At 39.7% G+C, this 17,390-nt stretch overlaps 1 protein-coding gene across 4 annotated transcripts in view; it reads right to left on the bottom strand.

Annotated features, from left to right (window-relative positions):
- The window catches only part of npnta (nephronectin a), a 50,587-nt gene that overhangs the window by 21,174 nt on the left and 12,023 nt on the right, over positions 1-17,390 (bottom strand). Inside the window, exons 3-5 of one of the 4 annotated variants that reach the window (XM_042389275.1) lie at positions 11,618-11,668; positions 7,593-7,685; positions 3,188-3,283 (exon numbers count right to left, since the gene is read on the bottom strand). In XM_042389275.1, coding sequence (XP_042245209.1) covers positions 3,188-3,283; positions 7,593-7,685; positions 11,618-11,668 — 240 coding nt within the window. The remainder of the gene's footprint in view (positions 1-3,187; positions 3,284-7,592; positions 7,686-11,617; positions 11,669-17,390) is intronic. The other 3 variants (XM_042389286.1, XM_042389296.1, XM_042389305.1) reach the window with 3 other exon arrangements.

The raw sequence follows: 17,390 nt of genomic DNA on the forward strand, positions 1-17,390 counted from the left end.
GAAGTGGTGCAGCTAAGATTGTGTTTATCCTGATAAGATAGTGCAGAGAAATTTCATGATATGCATAGATATGAATAGATGATATTGCACCTGTAGCCTGTATCCAAATACAAACAGAAAATTGACCAGAAGTTTAGTCATGCAATTGCACTGCAGGAAAATTTGGCCTGATATTCATTCAGTGATTTTTATATCTACTGATAATTTTAGATCGCTACCCTTAATCAAATAGCATTTAGTTTGCTTGACATGCATGTCCATATTTGGTGGAATAAAAAAAATGTCTGCTCCTTGTTATCCTGTATTCAGTTAAAGGAACACTATACATTTTATTATAGTGGCCTTCATGTAACAACTGCATTCACAAACTGACCCCTATATACCTAGAAGAATTTATAGTTATGGAACACAACTTAAAGCCTGATGGCACTTTGTAGGATCTGACAGGCAGATGGTCAGTCCAAATTCCATCCACGTCCACCGATCATGCAGCCAGCATGACTTTAGTAGATCAGAAGATACCATTAATAGAAGGTGGGTTCTGTGGATATACAAACTGGGTGTCAGCTTCGTCATTCATCCAAATTAATCTGGTATCTGTTAAATGCAGGACACATGTGGCACTCAAAGAATGCACCATGCACATGTCCATGGAGTTAAAAATGGCACCATTTACAATGCGGCCAACCGAGATGAAAATGACCCCTGTGTGCTGTATAGTGAGACGAAATCTATTTGTGATGGTTATACTGTATAACAGAAACATGGAGTGATATTCATAGTTCATGTTATTTATATTTCTTGGAGCCTGTGTAATCATTCCAATGGGATGGATTCTTGTGTAGTTTTGGTCCTGATACAGTACTCCCAACAAAAACCCCACATTTATGTGTTAGGCAGAAAAAATATTTTTGGTGATATGTGGAAGAAATATGTGTGATTTTAGCCAAGTAAAATATTCACTCCCATCAATGCTGTCTCCATCAACATCCATAAGTCCTTCCTACGCAGTCATTAGAAATTACTGAGGGAAAAAAATTGGACCTTTCTATACTAAAGGCACTGAAACAAAGCCAAGAGTGGTCTTAAATTCTTTAAGTCATTTACAGTCTAAGGTGTTAATTTGAAAACAATATGTCAAAAATTCTGTTAAATTTAGCTCAAAGGTTTTGGCACTGGGGCAGCTGTGGCTCAGGAGGTAGAGAGGGTCGTCCAATAATTGGATGATCGGCAGTTTGATTCCCGTCTCCTCCAGTCCACATGTTGAAGCATCCTTGGGCAAGATATTGAACCCCAAATTGCTCCTAATGGCTGCGCCATCACCCTGCATGGCATCTTGCTGCTTGCAGATTACAACAACAGGAATCAACTGTTTCACAAAGAATCACTTCAATGCAGTTAATTTGGCATTAATTTGGATGAATGATGGAGCTGATACCCAGTTTGTATATTCACAGACCCCACCTTCTATTAATGGTAGCTTCTGGTCTACTAAAGTCATGCTGGCTGCATGACTGGTGGATGTGAATGGAATTTGGACTGACCATCTGCCTGTCAAATCCTGCGAAGTGCCATCAGGCTTTAAGTTGTGTTTCATGACTATAAATTCTTCTGGATATATAGGGGTCAGATTGTGAATGCAGTTGTTACATGAAGGTCACTATAATAAAATATTTATAGTGTTCCTGTAACTGAGTACAGGATAACAAGGAGCAGACATTTTTTTTATCCCACTAAATGCATGGACATGCATGTAAAGCAAGCTAAATGCTATTTGATTAAGGGTAGTGATCTAAAATTATCAGTAGATATAAAAATCTGAATAAATATCAGGCCAAATTTTCCTGCAGTGCAAATGCAAGACCAAACTTCTGGTCAATTTTTTGTTTGCATTTGGGTTTGGGGTACAGGTGCAATATCATATCAAAATGAATACAGAAATTGCTCTGCACCGTCTTATCAGGATAAATACAATCTTAGCTCCACCACTTCATCTACAGTACCATCTACAGCCTGTCAAAACATTACCTTATTTATGATATTAATATTTTTTAACCTTTCATCATGGTGATGAAATCAAAATGATTTGTCCTGTCCTTGTCAGACAGATGGCTTAGTTCTATTCATTTTTATTGTTGAAAACCCTACAACAGTTTCATAATAATGTCCACAACACTCACAAACACACACACACATCCTCAGTCTTCACTTTTTTTAATTAGCGGTGTCAACCCTGTTTCCCTCACTGGTTTTCACGGTAAACAACTGGCATTCTCATTACTGCGATTACAGAAAACCATAGCAACACTGTCCATTGTCAGCCTCGCAGAGAAACAGGTCTCCACTTGCCTGCTGCACTGAAAAACAGCTTAAAAATGTAAATGAGGGATTATTGAAATGGTCACATTCTCAGACATTCTCAGAGGCAGCTCTGTGAGCATCAGCACATGCCAGACACAAGACACAGCCAGGACCTTCTCTATGTAGAAAGAAAACAGACAAGACTGAGAGATGGAAAAACTGAGAGATAACAGTTCGACATGACCACCAATTGACAGTTCGACATGGCCCCAGGACTGCAGAAGCCTAACAGAGGTGAAGAGCCTCTCTGAGGTGTTCACTGTACGGTAAATGAACTGCTGAAACACATCTGAAGTGATGTAAAGTGGAGTGATTTATTGGGTCAGCTCCACTGAGGTATGCTATGCTACATTCCCGACACGCCTCTATCACTGACAGAGAGATTAGCAGGGGGCTCTTTCTGGGGGATACGCTTGTCTCAAAAGAAGATAACTCTGGTTAGAACTCCAGGCCTTGTTCTAGCGGCGATGGAGGAGTCATGAGTGCTGCGTCCATGTCGATAATGGTCTTAACAGGGAAGGAAGAAGGGCAAGGCAATAAACAGAACGACATGATGGCTCTTTGGTACTGAGAGTAGAGCGTGAGAGAAAGAGAGGCAGATGTAGAGTGGTACAGACTGTGACATGCTTGGCACTCATGCTGGCATTTCTCTTGAAAAGTTGCTCTTTGTTGGTGTTTCTTCTGCCAAGGGAGGACAGAAAGCAGGAAGAAAATAGTTGAGAGTGGCATTTACTCCTCCTCAGTCCGCGCAGTGCAGCACCATGCATGATGCTAAGATGGGGAGGAACAGAAGGTGCTGGGGGGGAGGTCGATCGACAAATCTCACCCTCCGTCACTACCCTCGTTGGCTGATGGTCCACGGGAAGAAAGATAGGAAGGTGACTGTCCCACATTGGTGGGGTTAAATAGTCCAGCTCTTCTTCTTTAGATAAAAGAAAATTGGTTAGAGGGGAAATGGGGGAGCGGGAGGGAGGTGGTTTGATTGAGATAAAATAAAATAATAAAAGGTAGAGAAAAAGTAAGAAGGACAGATGGAGAGAGACAGAGAGAGAGAGAGAGAGAGAGAGACGTAGTGAGAATGAAAAACACCAACCCATGGATTAGAACACCTCTGATCACACCACATTCCTGGAAAGTAAAGAGGAACATTATGCAGTAAAGAGGATTACACTTGTGGGAATTGGACATGAGCTGAGTATCAGAAAAAAATCGAGGGCATATGGGAGAAACCGTGAAAGTGTTTTTGCGCCCTTTCTCCTTCTGCCCTCTCTTCTGCATTCCTTTTTGTCATGAGGGCAGGGTCAGACTGGGACAAAAAAAACAGCCCTGAACTTTTTTACGCAGAGTAGCTGGTGTAGCTGGGCTGACGTCGCATCTCTCTCACTCTTCTTTTTGTATAATTGGCTGCTCAAGTGGCACACTCGCTCTTGTTTTCATATAATGGGCTGCTCAAGCCGCCCACATAGTACTCAAGCGGCCCACATAGTGACCGGCCCACCGGGATTTCTCCTGGTGCCTGTGATGGCCTGTCGGACTCTGCATGAGCGTGAAATAGAATCTCAGAGAATTACAGTATCTCACCGATTCAGAGGATCCCTTCTCAATTTGTATCTCGAGGTTCAAAGGTAGACAGGAGTTACCAATTAAAGAGTCAAATGATTGATTGACTACAAACAGCCCCTCCCCTTTCTGTCTATCCATCTATCAACCCAGCAACCTTTCCTCCAGTGGTGAGCTAACAATACCTATTGCTAAGTGACAGAAAGATGATACAGCTACCTTTGACTGTTTTGCTTCAAATGACTCAAGCATTTCCCTATTTAGGGATGTGGTAAATTAAACGTATGCAAGCCTACTACATTCTTACCAGCTCTGCTTTGTTAAAGGCCTTGTCTGTTAATAATCCCAGGCAGCAGAAAAGCTTTTGGTCTTGGAGGTTTGAGTAGCTATGAACCAATATTCACCTCCTCAACAGTACAATGCTGCCTATTACCAGTGAGCCTGTATTTCAATACAGATGTGTGTAGGCACACAAAAATATGAACAACAGAATGCTGGTTTCCATTTGAAGTGTAATGGACAAATTGTGGTTGAGTGAGGGAGGGAATAAGAATGTACAAAGTAGATGAGGTACAATTTTGGCTGAAATGCGTTTTGTAAATAAAAAAAAAAGAAGAAAGATTTCAGTGCTGCTTTAGAAACTCAATTTCTGGTCTGAACTCTGTAATGCCCTCTTACAACTCTCCATGAGCACACTTCCAATGTCTCAGTAATAGAGGATGGCCCTGCCAGCATGTAAATGGTATCAAGAGATATTAAAGCAGTGCTATTATCACAGCATTTTGCTGACATTTGTTCAAAGTTAGTAATCTAATTGATAGTAATTGATATTAATCGGCTTGTTTACTTGTCTCTCTTACTGTTTGTATCAATACTGGCCACCAGCACTCACACTTTTAGGAGGATATCAGCTCTGTCAGTTTGATTTGTGTTCCTACTTCCCACTTGTAGAGCTCAAATGTGGTCAAATATTCATGCCACTTTAATGACCTTAGAACTTAGATAAAATAAATATAATTTGGAGAAATAAGATGATAATTGAGGGAAAACACACAGTATGATGACATGTATGCATTACTTTAAATACTTGCAGCTGTTAAACTATTACAGCAGACAGCCAGGGAGACAAACAGTGACAGAGAGGGACTGGTTTCTAAACCAACAAGCACAAAGTATCTGCCTACACCTAGACTGAATTAAATACATGAGATTAGTGGAAGCAATCTTAAATTGTTTGAGACAGTGATGAAGAAATTGTATACTTACTTCTACTTCAGTGTTAGATTATCATACTTGAGGTGGTATTAATTATGTAGTTGGCTAAGAGACAAGGGGAATAAGAAAAAAAACAGCATCTGGAGGCTCTGCAGCTGTATTGCTTTTGACATCTGAGATGTCACTCCTCCAGCAAAATCTTTTAATAGTGTCTTAACAGCAGGTCAACTACACCTAATTAAATCCACCTGCATGGAATAATCATCTTATTAAAATGATTGGATCAGCAGGGGGAGTGTGCTGCCATATTGTTAAACAGATTATCACTATAATGAGTTTATTTGTGCAGCAAGAGCGTATTCATCTATCCTCACCATGTTGTATGACAGATATAATTCTCATCAGCACCAAAGGTGGAGGTGCTTTTTCAAAATGATAGGGATTCTCATAGCAGAGGTTATTATTCTTGACAGCTGAGTGTCTGTTAATTTAATGATGAAAATAATCAGATTCATTCAAATGCCATCCCATTTATGTGTTGAGATTTTCTGTACAAGACAAGCAGTAAAAGTGAAATAAACACTAAGGTGAGATCATTTGGCAGGTGAAAAGAGCTGGCACTAAAAATAGACATGTATAGTCCTTGAAGCATAAATCTCTCATAACAGAACTGGCACATAAAAGGTTGACAAAGGGGAAATAGGTCTTAGATTCGGAGAGTGATGAAATCAATATGGTACAATATCTACCATGTTTGTGTTTAGTGTAAACACCCATGTTTCCTCTGTGGTTTGTTTTCACTCTGCACAACTGGTGTTCTCAAGGTGTTTAACACTCTTGTTAATCAGAGCGCCTCCAGGGTTGCTCATCTGTCCTCACCTCCCACTTAGAGCAAAGGAATGTTTGTCCATTTGTGTGTTTCTTGCCAGGTATCTCTCTACAAGTGCAGGTTTCTGTACAATGAGTCTTCATTACAATAATTTAATGCTTATATTCCACTTACTATTCATTAAGCCTTTTACTTGGGGACATCATCTTCCCCAAAACAAATTTACAGATCAAAATTTGATTTAAAAGCTATCAGGGTGAATATTGACCTTAAGCAGCATGGAGGTCAGAGAAGCAGCTCTGTAACCAGAGGGCAGCTTATTCCACTCCTCCAGTTGACTCCTCAAGATAAATGTAGTGCTCCAGAGGGACAGGATATTAGAATGCTTCGAAATATTGGCCACCTGGCACATCAATAGCAAATCAATGGTTAACAGAGGCTGAATTTAAATGAGAAAATCTAATCTATGGCTTCTGAATAATTAATTTGGTTTCCATAGCATGCGCCAGCTCAAAACATTAAGGTTATTGCCACCAAGATAGGCGGAAAGGCCGAGTCTGCCACTCAAAATGGAGTAAAATGGTAAGCTCTGTAAAACGTCTGAAGCTTATTACGCAAAAGGAGCGTCGATGGACACTTGAAAGTACAGTTTCATCTTGAAAGGTCTTGGAGTCACATTTGTCAGACAGGTCTGTCTGAATCGTTGGCAGCAGAGTCTATTGTAGTTGGATATGGGACGCAGATCCTTTTTCCTCTCCCCTTTGTTGAAGATTAAGACAAAGTATAGCCGTCTGGCCTGGCAGACAGGAGCCACCTATAGCCTCGAAACGCAGGATGAGTCATTTGGAACATTCCGGAAAGGATTTCAACACCCCCTCCACTCCTCCCTGCCTCCCCCACCCTTGTTTTTAATTACACACTATCCTATTCCTGTCTTAAGGCGTGAATTCCACAAGTATTTTCAAACTGCTTGGATGCACGTCAACTTACGGCTAACTGGGAGGCTTTCATGCTTTTCAACATCTCCAATCTGTCAGTAATGGAAATGCACAAAAACTCAAGCCTATACACACACACACACACACACACAAACACACACACTCAATACCATCGGTGGCACTCGGCCAGGTCAAGTTATCTCAGGTCAGTAATTGAGATGTTATCTTCACAGGAGAGGATGCACTCCGGGGATCATTCAACATTACCTCTCTACTCATTTCCATTTGGGCTGAATCAGCTCTCTCTCTCCTCCTCCTCCTCATCCCCCCCTTTGTTATTAAAGCATCTCAGAACTGGTGGCAAACCAGCTTCCGCCGGGAGTAAGAGGCAACTTTAAAACTCTGGTATTGTGCAATGGATATCTGGCCACAGTAAACAATGATTGCTTAGGGCGGGGGTTCCCCTTCACTTAGTTTTCATTGGAAAAATGTGTGTGTCAGCAGGCCTGTGTGTTGCTTGGGGGGACCTTTGAGTCATGATACGTTCAGGAGGACCATATATATTCCGAGTCTCCCTATTTCTATGTGGTGTACGTCTCCATTTCAGTGCCCTAAGACAAATAAAAAAGTCAACTGCAAGGTAACAGCTGTGTTTTCACGGTGTCAACAAGTTCCAGGCGAGAGCTCACCTTGATTGCAGGTCTTGCCGGTGAAGCCAGGATGGCACTTGCACTTATTGGGTCCCACGCAGTCTCCGTGCTTACAGCCAGGCTGGCACACAGCTGTTCAGGGAGGATTCAAAGAGGAAGAGACAGATCAGCACAGCACCCTGGCAGACTACTTGCACCAGATCAGGATGACAAAGCACTTAATCCTACTGCTTCATGACTTCCACAACCCCTCGGCTGTAAATTATCTGTTTACTCCACATTACAGCAATAAGACAGCATGATGCCTAATTCATAAAGGAAATGTTCGTTTGTTTCTCCTTGTATGACAGTGTTATTATCGTTGACTGATGATAATAGAATGCCCATTTACTTACTTACTTATTTTTTTCACATTGCACAGCACTGAATCTTGGAAAAGTTTTATTGATATTAAATCATTTCTGTATGTGATAAATGAGGAGTTTGACCTTTTAACACCAAGCAACGTTTTGATTTCCCTGGTTTTAAAATGCAGCGCTGATATTTACACTGGCATACAGCCAAAGGAGGATTACCTAGATGAATAATATTTCCCCCTTAGACTGAAGCTGAAACAATTAGCGCACCAAGATAGTAGATTATAATTAGTGCCTCTGTAAAAAGCTGCCCTGCAGATTGTACATATTGCGTGGATGGTGATACTTTGAGAGAGTATGATGAGTGAGATGTGGTAGTTGTGAGAGCTGTACAGCTTCACTGATGCTCTGTGTTCTGTCTCAGTGAGCTGGAGGCTTGCCCTGCTTATCTGACTGTGCTTACTGCAGCTTGCTGCTAAGCATGACACGGGGCCTCAGCCAAGTGTTACTAATTTTCATTAAAAGCTTCATTAATTCTGTCATAATACAGTGCAATCAGAGGGCTTAATTTATCACTGTGGTGTAAGAAGCAGTACATACATATGCATATGTGTGTGTGTGTGTGTGTGTGTGTGTGTATGTGTGTGTGTGAAAGAGAGAGAAAGAGAAGGAGATTCTGGTGGAGAGTGCTTATCACACCAGTCAGTTTGTTGCATATCTACAAAGGTGTGATGTTGTGCGTCCACTGTCACAGTGTACTGTATGTACTACATTCTATTTGTGGTGATACAGCTTCAGTATAAGGATTATCTACATAGTTGTGTCAGTGATGCCTTACATATTACACCCAAGTGTATAGTTAATTGTTACCTTCGAAGAGGTTACATTGTTGGTTCAACATGTTTCTCTTAATGACTTCAAACGTGGTGGAAGGTTGGGCCATATTGAAAATAGCAATGCATCAAAAAAATGAAAAGGGCTGTGCTAGAGAGAAGATGAAATAAGACATCCATGATTTTGAAGGCTTATCGTATGCCAAATAAATGTGCATACAGTAAGACAGACTTTTATAACTCTGGAAAATTATGATTGTGACGATCTTTTTTTTTTTCTTGTCTTGATGTTTGACGGGTAAATAGAAGAATCATGCCTTTTACTTTACAAAGTAGTCTATTAAGAATGTGCATTGACACATATTTGATTCGCTCATTTACATTGCCTGTTAAAATTGCATTGGGTTGCCAGATGAGCCCTCAATGTAAGGAACCCCTGCTGTACCAATGCCATGGTCTCTTTGAACTGAAAGAGTGGGTTATGTCAGTCTGAACATGGCCTCAGTTTGTGGTTTAAATAGCACCAACATTAAGCACTTTATGTCTCTGCTTCTGAATGGTGAGGCCAAGCAAAATCTCCTGCATTCCTTTATGTCATCTATCAATAAAAGTCAGCACAGATGCATTGCACCATTTAAATGTTTTGTCAAAAATACTTACCACTGCTATTATACATTTCAATATTTGCCAAATATTGTACAAAACATATTTGGATGAGCCCACACTACCATACTGTTTACCTGTTACTGATTTTGAGAGACTTGGAGAAATCCTGCAAAATGTGATGATATACTTGATGGCATTGGAAATTTCAACACTGAATTGTGCAGCATTAATAGAGATATTCAGGAGTGTCTCTTTTTCTCAATGATTTTTATAAATGCTGGAAATTAAGTGAAAGCTGCTGTAACACAGCCTTAGGGACATCTAATAGAACTGAAGAAGAAAGGGTTGAATAATACTCTCTCTATACAAAATTAATACATTCAGAATTGAGTTACAATCTCTGAAATGTCCTTTCATACACATTGAGCGTGCAGTTTAGGGCCATCCAGAAGGAACAAGTGCAGCTCCTCAGGTTTCAGTCTATAACACTGTTCAAAGTGAATTCAAAGGCACAAAGGTATGAGATGAATCCTCTTACTGGAGCAGATAACATCTCCAGACTCATTCCACTTTATTAGGCTATTTAATCAAATAGAAAGAAAGCATTGTTAGCCCACTTGGACAGGTCTGTGATATAAGCCAGGGTCAACACACTGAGCAGTCAAAGTTCACAATTACAAATTAAAAATGGCACAATTTGTTGGAGGAAAAGAAAAAGACTTTTCTGGAAGTAGTAGAGTTTTTTTTTAGATCTCAGTCTGGCCAACAATAAAATGAAAGAAGCTCCTGATGTTGTTAGTTAGAGCTCAGTCAAGTGCTTTTTGTTATTCTCCTACATGGAGGAGGATTTGATTAGCAGGATCAGAGGCAGCCATCAACAGACTTTGCCTCTGAGGGTATTTTTAAGTCTCAGGCTTGGCAGAGAGATCAGGGAAACGGCCAGTGTTCATTAACCACAGCAGAGGACACGGAGGACTAAAAATGTCCGTACCAGCTGGAAGGCCAAACATAGCATGTATGACCCTCATTCCATGAACACCATCAAAACATGCCGCGTGATGACACACTTTCACTCTGGTTTACATCAGCCGTTCCTCTGGACACCATAAGTTCGGTGCTGATGCAGATTCTTTTGATTTATTGACTGTTTATGAATATTTTACGGTAAACACAAAGGAAAGCACCACTTATTCTTACTGATACCGATGTTGTGCAAGAGTTTTATACTAGTATCACACATTACTTCATCAAAGTAAGATGAGAGAATCAAGAATTGGTTAACTGCAAGTTGCATCATTCCACATTCAACATAGTAATACCCTAGGGCTGCTTCTAACGATTATGTCATTATCAGTTAATTTGCTTTTTTTGATTAACCAATTAACTGTTTAATCTATAAAATGCAACAAAAAAAAAGAGAAAAATGCCTAAAGACTAAGGTGAAATCTTAAAGTAACTTATTTTGTCAGACTAATAGTCAACTCAAAACTATTCAGTTTACAATGAAGAACCACAACCTGCTAATATTTGGCACTTTTGCTTGAGAAATGACTAATAATCGATAATTAAAATTGTTCTGTTGATTACTTAGTGTAATTCATATTTAATAACACATTATGTAGGTTGACTAATGATAACCTACATAATGTCCAAACTAAAACAAAGGTGCTAGATCATCTAGTGTCTGGGATCCAAAATTTGTTTTACTTCCTTATAGTTTGTATGCAGTGAGAATGTCATTGATTGACAAGATAATATTTTGATGAATATTCTGTATACTTAAGTGAAGTATGATGGGTTTGACATTCTCAACCTGACTTACCCAATCAATATTTTTAAGCAGGAAAGTATGCAGAGCATCCATAATAACCGCAACAAATACCCAGTTTTTCCTCTGCACCATACAGATGGATATATACAGTTATATTAATTAAAAAACATTATGGATTTCACCTTTAAGGGCTTCATTAGTATTTCAAGGGGTTGACTGGAGGGGCAGTTGAATCCTAATGAGACACTAAAGCACTTCAGCATAATTCCTGTTAGACATGGCTTCAGGTGAAATTAGCTGTGCTGGGTGTAAGCTGTTTGCACAGATCTGAGGCCAGAGGGAAGAAGATGGCCGCTGCCAAGGCGCGTGAGGTGTTAGTGGTGTCGGAGGGGTGGAGTGGGTTTGGCTCTATAAATAAGTGAGTGAGCCAGATTGAGAGGATGTGCCCCCAGCAATATACGTCTAGCAAGATTATTTCAAGAAACATGTGGAGCTAACCTTGGGGCTGGCACCTTATCCCGACTACTCTGTGAGTTAAGGCGTAGAGAGCTGCAAAACAAATAGCCAAACAAACAAAGGTTGCAGGCATTTTTTAGTCTTTGAGAGAAAAAAATAAATAAACATGATGTTAGAGGGCAATGCTTGGTCACAAATATTCACACAGACACAGACACAAACACACACACACACACACACACACACACACACACACACGTACACACAGTTTTGAGTTCTGGAGTCACACATGTTCCCACTGGCAATTGAGTTTCATTAATTAAAATGATCTCTTACTTCTGAAAATGTTAACTACATCTAAATTGGAGTGAATAATGCATATTTCTTTGAAACAGTAAAATTACAGTACTCTTAAAATTACATCACTGCACTGAAAGATGAAAGTATCACCATATCGTCACATACGATCACTGCCCTCGTTCCTTCAATGTAAAAATACATTCTGTATCTACCTTCCTGTGAGCAGACTATTTTTTAATTAGGCATTTGATTTTTAAATCAGCACTGCTTCAAAGTGCCTTTAAAGCCAGAATTGTGTAATTGTGTAAAGAGCAAACGCCTTCCATTTTATTTGCACCTTATTAACTCGTACAGATGAAAAGACACAGTTTTAGCCTGGCCTTTACAGCTCAGTGATCATGAAAGAAAGTGGAGCAGACAAGAAAACTGCATAGACAATCACGATAAAGTGAATTACTTAAACTGAGGTATCACTTTTCTGCTTTCATCGCTCACTTGTTAGCTCGAATAACCAATTCTTGAGTCCTGCCTTAATCCTGTCCACACCAAACAAAGACTGCACTCAATCAAACTAAATCCCGGTCTCAGTGGATTTGTAAAATCCACCAGGACCTCTGAGGAAATTATAATGTGTGATCTATTTAATATGGTCGTGATATTCAACCCAGTTCTTTTACAATGAATGGCGATGCAGAGAAAAAGACTGCATGACTTTCTACCAGAACTATTTTAAAGTATTGTGGGGAGACTCAAGTTATTATAATACAACCCTATCCCCAGAAAATGTGTTGATATTGGACCATTCTGCATTTCAATTCTACATTATTCCCTTCTACAACCTCTGTGCATCACAACTACACAAAAAACTACACTAAAACACTTTGTTGAGGTATTAGTTAAAGCTGGCATAATCAATATTTTTATATTAACAGTGGATCACATGACTAGTTGTACGTGAAAAGTGTTGCTGGAAATGACTCATCTCTGCTTTTAGCATCTTTCAGCTCAGCTTGTTTTGGTTTTCCAGTCCACAACCTTACTGTTTTGGTTCACTCTCATTGCTGTTTTGGTTCACTCTCACTGCTCTCATCACCATAATTTTTGGCCACAGCAGGCAGCTATTTTCAGTAAAAAATAAATAAATAAAAACAAAAGCTCTGAAATCCCACTCTACACTACCTTCCAAGCACCAAATGGCATTAAAGTTGAGCATTTAAGACCTGGATATCTCCCTCTGGAGTTGTTGGAGTGCTAAAAGGAAAATGAATATTGGACTTACATTCATCAGGTAGCCAGAAACACAACCCCAAATGAATCCTAATGTAATGTTTGCTAAGAGGTTTGCCAGATCCACTGTCAAGGTGATGTCAGTGTTATATTCACAGTTTTCAAAATCCGTTATTGCATGTTTGAGGTAAAGAGAAAAAAAAACAGTATATGCTATACAGCCATCTACCACCCTGACCTCCACACCATTAAGGGGCCAGTACACGCCATCAGCATTGCTTGTAAAAGGGTCAAATAGCTTCGGAAACCTCCTCCCCTGCTGCCTTTCCGACATCAGATTGGGGGTACCAGAGTTAGCTTATAGCTAATTTTCATCTGCAGTAGCTGGGGAACTGTCCAATATGAACGTATCCTATGGATGCTAAGCTGTATAATCATGAGCTCTTTAGTTGGTTCCTTATGTGAAAAACTGAATATCCATCTTCTTGATTGTTATTGTGAAAAACCCAATTAATTTTGCTCTTCAGAACATCGAATAAGGACGAAATTGGCTTCAAATTAAAGTCTGTCTCTCAAACAACTTCAAAGATTCTGTATCGCCTGACATCAAATCTATTAAGTGACCAAAGCTCCTGCTTTTGCTGACTGAATGGACTATTTGGACATTAAGACTAATGAGATCAACTTGTTGATCAGACATTTTCATTAGGAGCGGGTGAGATGAAAAGTATTTTAGTGTGATTACGGTAAACTGTATTACACTGATAATGCACTTAGAAATGCAAATGCTAAACAAAAGTTGAAATGCTCACAGTGGCAGTAAAATGTTCATGATGGCAGCTGGTTAGAATAAGTAGCGTCAAGTATTTCTCTGCCTGCCGGATGGCCTGTCAGTACTTTATAAGTGGAGCTTCAGTTTACTATAAATCTAAAACTCCTCTCTCTCCTTCTCCATCTGCCTGATTTTCTCACTTGTCTCTGTCTCTTGACGTCTCCAGCAACTCATCATCTCTAACTCCTTACCTCTAAACCATTTCTTTTACACCTCAGGATTTCTACTTTCTCCAACTTTTAGCTTTTACACTCCTCTCTCCCTCACTCTTTCGTTTCTGGGGGCTTTAAAAAAATCAAAGCTGCAGATCCATAAAATTCTTCATTCTTTGAGAGGAGTTGCACAAACCGATCGCTGAGCTGTGCGGCTGAGAAAGCCCCAATCTGATAGCTCCAATCTAATCTCTTCTATCACCACACAAATTTAGCAAGACTTGAAATGTGTGGCGACTGCATCCTCTCACACACATGTGGACAAAGGTGCACTTGGACACACACACACACACACCTGTGATTACACTCCCTTACTCTCCTAAACCTTCCGCTCCCCTCCTTTAAGGTTTAAATCAGCAACTTACTGACTTGATGGAATACTGATTGTAGTCTCAAGTGTATGGATTTGAGCTGTGCAGCCAGTCAGGAGCATTTGGAAGCATTAAGGTAAGCACTCACCGAGCTCACAGCACAATAGTTTTGTTGGGAAAAAAAGGGTGATCAAGTAAAGGTACCAGCTTGATAGGCTGTTTAAGCTCAAAATTTCCTGATATTTTTGGCTCAACATGGAACATGTGGGACTCCAGAACAACAAAGAAAACATGCTCACACACTGCTGTTTGGCTGATTGATCAATTGATGCAAAAATGTATTTTTGTTATGTGACTGCTTAATTTCTTATTCAAGAAATGCCACTTACTGTATGATGTATTATCATGCTTGATTTCTAGAGGGAAAACAATGATTGTTTACAGGAACTGTAACTAGGCTACAGCATGTGCTTTGTCAACTTTTTTTTAGCTTTGAACTGGGCAAAATATGAGTACATGAATCATATCTTGTCCCCAATTCTAAGCTTCTGTGATAATAAAGTCATCTTCTTCCTTTTCTCCCTTGTCCAAAACAAACATCTATTCCACCTTGAATTGTCTGGACATGGGAAGCTGTAAGGCAGGGAGCCCAGTACAGATGCACTGGGAGCTATTGGGCATTGAGATGGCTGACTCCTGCCAGGATCACTGTTGAGTCTGGCCCCATGTTCAAACAAACACCATCAAATGATACAATTGAGCTGTCTGAGTAAAACAGTGGTGCTTTTACCTAAATCATTCCAACACAGATTGTGTTGTTTAAGTGTCAAGGCCTCGGGAAAAGGTGGGTGTTTTCTGAACCAGGCCAACTATTACAAAAAACATTTAATTTTCAACCGTGAAATCAACCCCCCTCAAGCTACGACTCTAGGTCTGTCCCATAAAACATTAGCATAACTTATTTTTCTGACTCCAAGTGTTTATGTAAGAATAAAATTATCATATTTTGTTCCTAATAGACATGATGCGAGAGGTGGATAAAAAACAGATTTGTCTTGCAAAGACCTTAGGTTAATCTGGCTGAGCTAAAAGGAATACAAAACACTGGGGCCATGAACTTAAGTAATACTGTTTGCATTCTCCTGAACAAAATAAGAAATTGCAGTGCACTCGAAAAGATGGCACTTAGCCACTTTTCTGTGGAATTTTATTGGCGTGAAAAATAGCTGCTAAACTAAACAAATCCAGCATTACTTAAGAAGCAGCAGCATCTTTGGACCAAAATAAGCAGTGTGTGACATATTTCCCACAAGAAAATTCTTAAAATACAATGAGTTAAACAAAAGGTCAGCAGTAGCATGGTACAAGTTTCAATTACATAAATAAAAAAATGGTCATTTCAATTATGGAAAACACAAAATGAGTGGATTAATAAACATAATTTAATAACCAACATGCAGGACTATGAACCCTTTTAGGCCTTTTCCACCACAGAAACTTAATGAGATGTAACCTGGAATGTCTCATAATCTTAACTTTTAAGACTCTGTAAGGCTTTGGTGCTAGATTCTGACTTGTATTTCCACTATGTTTTACAAACCCAGATGTTTTGGATAAATACCATTAAAAAAAGGACTGACGTCACTTTTGCACACTATGTGAGTGCAGTTGTGGGGCAGAAAACAATGGAAGAAATTAATCCTGACATTGATTTTCTCTTATTTTGGTGTGATTTTGAGATGAAACATTGTACATGAAGGAAAATAATTCCAAAAAAAAGTTGAAATCTCCAACATTTCCAGACTTTGCCTTGTTGGTCCAACAAGTGGTCTCAATTACTTTTTAATTTTGAAAAGTTTTGGATATCCTGGTTGCGGTAGTGAAATGGTGGTTACGTTTTGTTGGCTTGACCAAATATGATCCACAGCCCTGCCAGCTATCCCACAAGAGTACCTGGAACTTGGATTTAGTATCATTGCCTGGTAAGTGTCAACATTTAATTTCAGGAGCACATTCCTAAAGTGGGCAAAGAACAGTGAAAACAAATCCAGAACACATTGCCATGGCTACGTGTAAAAGCAATATTTCGACATTGTAGGAAATAAATGAAATATGCTCACTTTCATGCTGAGAATGAGATGAGAAGATGGATACCGCTCTCAGATTTTGCACCAAATTAGCCGTTCCCATGTTTGCAGTCTTTATGCTAAGCTAAGCGAATCAGCTGCTGGCTATAGCTTAACAGCTGCAATAGGCATACAGTATCAGAGTGGTATCGATTTTCTCATCTAACCCTCAGCAAGGAATTCAATAAGGATATTTCCCAAAATATTGAACTATTCTTTTATGATGTGGGTTTCTAATTCCCTGCAGTGGAAAAGACCTATTTGTGTTATAACCCCATCCTGATGAAAGCTCCATGGCAAAGCAACAGCTATACCATCACAGGCACCAAGCCATGCAGAGGATTTGACATTTGTGAGGCAACTGGCCAGATTTGAAACCCATGTTAGTATATTCACACTTCTCTGGGTAGTATTAGAGGAGAGCAGAGGAACTTCACACAATGTAAATATGTTAACATGTCACATGTGAATATTTCATATGGAGGCAATTTGATACAGGAGTGTGATGCTGCGATACTAAACGAAGAAATGACAGGACACATCCTCTGAATCCTTTAAGTGACGGTGCTGAATATGCCAATGAGATGAGGTCTGTATACCTGACAACACCATGGATTATGTTCACGCAATATTCCTGTATTTCTTGTTCTGGTAGTTGTTAGCTAGCTTGTTTTCACACAGTAGTAATTTATAATCAATTTCCTATCTACCCTTAAATGTGTCCACTTGCAGCTATAGTCTCTCTCTCATTATGGCAACCCGCAGTGTGAATATAAATGTCAGGCAGTCCTCCAGTCCAACCAGCCA

The sequence above is a fragment of the Thunnus maccoyii genome, chromosome 2 (assembly GCF_910596095.1).
Source record: "Thunnus maccoyii chromosome 2, fThuMac1.1, whole genome shotgun sequence".
Taxonomy (NCBI): domain Eukaryota; kingdom Metazoa; phylum Chordata; class Actinopteri; order Scombriformes; family Scombridae; genus Thunnus; species Thunnus maccoyii.